Consider the following 4250-nt stretch of genomic DNA (forward strand, 5'->3'; position numbering starts at 1 on the left):
GCCAGGACCCCAGGGTCGCCCACAAGCAGGACCGTGTGGGCGCACGGTGGGGTTGGGGGACCCCGGCCGAGTCGAAGCTCCAAGCCGGCGGCGCCCTGAGGTCCGACGTTCGACGTTCCCCGACGGCAGGACCCCCCCTCCCCCCGCACCCGGAGAGGTCCAGCCCGGGGCGGGGCGGGGCGGGGGGGAAGGTGTGGGCCGGCGTGGCGGGCGCTCCCTCTCCCCCAGGGGGCGCCCCGCCCGGGCCCCGAGCGGGCGGAAGCAGAGGGGGCGCCACGCGGCGGGAGACGAGGCCATGGGCGCGCGCGTCGGGGCGCTGCTGCTGGCGCAGCTGTTGGTGCGAGCGGAGCTCGGGAGGCAGGGTGAGCTCAGCCGGGGGCCGCGGGCCGGCGTCGGACTGCTGGGGGGGTGGGGCGGCTGGGGCGCGCGCAGACCGGGCGGAGCTCACCCTCCCGCCCGCCCCCCCCCAGAGTTTCAGGATCAGGACCAGCTGTTTGCAGGTAAGGCGCCCAGGACGCGCGCTCTCCGGCGCGGGGCCCCTGAGCCGCAGCGCAGAGGGCGCCTCATCTTCTCCTCTCCTCCGCGCAGGTTTCGAGAACTCGTCATTGCTCACGTGTAACTGCCGGGCCCCTGGGGGGGAGGGCGGGCGCCCGCGGACCACGTGGGGAGGGTCCCGGGGTCCCCTGGTCCCCCTGCGGCGCGACCCCCGACGCGCGCCCTTCCCCGTCCCCGAAGGGGAGCCCCTTCCCTTCGCGCAGGAGGGCGGGGTCCTGCCGCTCAGCCGCGTGTCCGTCTGTCCGTCCCAGGGCCCTGTGGCCAACGAACCGTTTCGACGCGCGTGGTGGGCGGAAAGGACTCGGAGCTGGGGCGCTGGCCGTGGCAGGGCAGCCTGCGCTTATGGGGCTCCCACCACTGCGGAGCGAGCCTGCTGAACCGCCGCTGGGTGCTCACGGCCGCGCACTGCTTCGAAAAGTGAGTCTGGGGGCCGGCGGCCCACTGATTGGCCCGCTGGGTCTTGTGCGCCCTCCGGGTTCGGATTCTCCTGAGCTCCAGGCCCCGCTGCAGCCACGTGAGGAAAACCTCGTTCCCCTTCTTCTAGAACGTTCTTCAGAACATTCGCACGCACTTTTGTGTCGTGTTCTTTTCTGTCTTCTTTTCTCCCCAGATGGCAGCACCAGGCGTCCCCTTCCTCATCCCACGTCCGGGTGGAGGCGTACCAGGGGGTGGAAGGAGGTGGGGAAGTGCTGGGCACAGAGCCTGGCCTGTGGCGAAGGTGGTGGTGGAGTTTTCCACCTGCTCTGGTCCTGTGCATCTGTTCATTGTTTTTTTAGGACGGCTGTGGGAGGTGACAGGCTGGCTGAGTGACTGGCCAGATCAGGCCCCAGGGGGAGGCACCCTGCTGCCCCCAGTCCCCAAGACATCAGGTGTGTTCCAGCCGGGCCTCCTCTAAAGACCCCTGCCTGCTCTATCGTCCCTGCCAGGCACAGTGATCCCTTCGAGTGGTCGGTCCAGTTCGGGGAGCTGTCTGCCTCGCCGTCTCTCTGGAATCTGCAGGCCTACTACAACCGGTACAGTGTGGAGGAGATCATTTTGAGCCCCATGTACCTGGGGGCTTCATCCTATGACATCGCCCTGCTGAAGCTGTCCTCCTCTGTCACCTATAATAAGTACATCCAGCCCATCTGTGTTCTGACCTCCTCTTCCGAGTTCCAGAACCGGACCGACTGCTGGGTGACCGGCTGGGGGGACATCCAAGAAGATCAGGGTGAGGCTGGGGGCAGGGGGGCGGGGCGGGGGGGCCTCACGCTCCACCATCTGTTGCATCCGCACCTGGGTCTGTGCGCAGCTGGGGCCGCTCAGCACTGTCTCCTCACCTGCTGTCCGCTCCTGCTCCCCCTGGAAGGGACAGACTTCTGTCCTCACAGCTGCTTGCCTCTCCCTTCCAGAGACTGTGAGCCAGGAGCCCCAGTGAGAGGGAGCCCAGCTGGGCCCGGGCCTGCACCCCCCCAGACTGCAGTGGTGCTGGGGTTGTGGGAGGGCCTCAGAAGGCCTTGGGCCAAGCCTTCTTTCCACCTCAGCACGGGTGCTCACCCAGCCCCCAGCCATCCCGACCCTGGCTCTCCCACACCTTCTCCATCTACCTGCCTTGCTTCCTGCCTGGAGCACTAAGCCCATTACTCTGTCCTGGCAATTTCAAGCCATCCATAATCCTTGGCTCCCCACCCCGCTGTCTGGGGGTCCTTGGGTCAGCATGAAGTGCCACCTACATATCTCTCGTCGTGAATTCCCCGAAACTGCTGGGCACAGCCTCCCCAGAGGTGCCCTGGGCCTGGACTGCCCCACACACTGCTCCCTGGCCCGGCCCACTCCTGCAGCACCCCTTCCCACAGCAGCAACAGCAGAGAAAGCTCCCGGCGTGCGTGCTCTGTGCCTGGCTCTGTTCTGGGCTCTCGAGACTGAGGAATGAGCAGGGTGAGGTCTGTCTTCCTTCTGGACCTCACCTCTGAATGAGGCTGGGAACATTTTTATACCGGCTTTATAGATGAGGAAAATAAGAGAGGCGGGGAAATTGCCCGAAGGCCCCTGAAAGAGTCAGTGGAGAGGCCAGGGCTCACTGGCCGAGAGGGTAATGTGTCCTTAAGGTCACACATCTGGAATTGGCGGGGGGAGGGGGGGTAGAGAAATCAACACTAGCCCTGCCTTCCTCTAGATTTGGGGTCCTTTCCATTTCCTGCAAGGAGCTGGATAAAGTGTCCCTACCACACAACTCTCCTGGCCCAAAGGGCCCAATGGGTGTGAGCCAAGGGGCCCAGTCAGCAGACTCCCTGACCCCGGGCCAACAGGTAGTCCCGTCCAGCCGCAAGCTCCCCCTCATTCTGGCAGGTAGGAGGTGACGTCTGGACCCCACCGTCGTGCGGGTGTAAAGCTTAGCTCGGCCACGTGCTGGCTCGGAGACCTGGGGCAAGGCATCTCGCGGCGCTGTGCCTCGGCCGCCTCGTGGGTAGCTGGGGGTCATGATCGCTCCCACCTGCTAGGGCGGCTCGGAGGTTTGAAGCGGTTCATGCGGGAGGGTGGCAGGGTGCGGGGCTGACAGGAGGCTCTACCCTCACGGCGGCTCTGGGTGTTAGCCTTGTGGCCGGCCCCTGGCTCAGCTGTGGCTCGGCCTGAGGAATTGAAGGGATTTGGGTTCACAGCAGGCTCGGGCACTTCCCTGGTGCTCTGCGGGGCCCCGGGGGGAGGGACGGGAAGGACAGTCCTCCCCTGAATCTTTCCTTACCTGAAAGAGGGTCGTGGTGGCACTGTGTCCTCCGAGGGCCCCGGAGCCCTGAGAGCTCATCCTGCCGCTCTGGAAGCCCCTGGCTGGGTGAGGAAAGGAAAGCCGTGGGCTGCCCCAGCTGCTCAGGCCACTGAGCCTCCCGCGGCTCAGCTGTGCGGGCCCCGCCCCCTGGGCGTGTGCTGGGGCTGCTGGCTGGCTCAGGAGGACTGCCCTCTGCCTGCTGGGGTGGGGGGGGCGGGGAACGCCAGATCTCAGGAATGGGCTCTGGCAGCCTGCCATCACCCACAGTGTGCTGGGTGCTGGCCCCAGGGACCCTCTCCCCCAGCCTGTGGCCTGTTCCTCCCGGCCAGATGACAGAGGAGAGGCTCAGGGGGCCATCTTTCTCTGCCCCCCACTGCAGTGCTGCCATCCCCCTACATCCTCCAGGAAGTGCAGGTCGGCATCATAAACAGTGCCATCTGTAACTACCTCTACACACAGCCTGCTTTCCGCCTTGACATCTGGGGAGACATGATTTGTGCCGGCCATGTCCAAGGTGGCAAGGACGCCTGCTTTGTGAGTGTCCCTCCCCAGCCCAACCAGGGGCTTCTGGGGCCTGGCAGCTCCCCACCCCAGCCCCAGGCCTGAGAGTCACCTGTATCCCTGTACCTCATTTGGTCCTTGTGTCCACCCCAGAGGGTAGACACTATTGCCCCACTTTGCAGATGCAGAAACTGAGGCTTGTTCACTTCCGGGGTGGGGGGTGGGATTTGCACCCAGTCTGCCCAGCTCCACAGCACCCCCTGCTGTCCCCGCCTCTCCACTGGCCCCTCGGGCCCCGCCCCAGGCCTGGCTCACCCGCGCTGCTCCCCAGGGTGACTCAGGTGGACCCCTGGCCTGTGAAAAGAAAGGGCTGTGGATTCAGGTTGGAATCGTGAGCTGGGGATCAGGCTGCGGGAGGCCCAACCGGCCTGGTGTCTACACCAACGTCAGT

At 65.8% G+C, this 4250-nt stretch overlaps 1 protein-coding gene across 1 annotated transcript; it reads left to right on the forward strand.

Annotated features, from left to right (window-relative positions):
• Positions 1–295: 295 nt before the first annotated feature.
• LOC110588004 (serine protease 21) lies at positions 296–4247 on the forward strand (the record flags this gene model as incomplete). Its single annotated transcript, XM_044915256.1, has 5 exons — positions 296–389; positions 807–972; positions 1482–1765; positions 3678–3832; positions 4131–4247. Coding segments are annotated over exons 1-5 (816 nt in total), but the record flags the coding sequence as incomplete, so codon positions are not given.
• Positions 4248–4250: the final 3 nt, after the last annotated feature.

The sequence above is a fragment of the Neomonachus schauinslandi genome, chromosome 5, assembly GCF_002201575.2.
Source record: "Neomonachus schauinslandi chromosome 5, ASM220157v2, whole genome shotgun sequence".
Classification (NCBI taxonomy): Eukaryota; Metazoa; Chordata; class Mammalia; order Carnivora; family Phocidae; genus Neomonachus; species Neomonachus schauinslandi.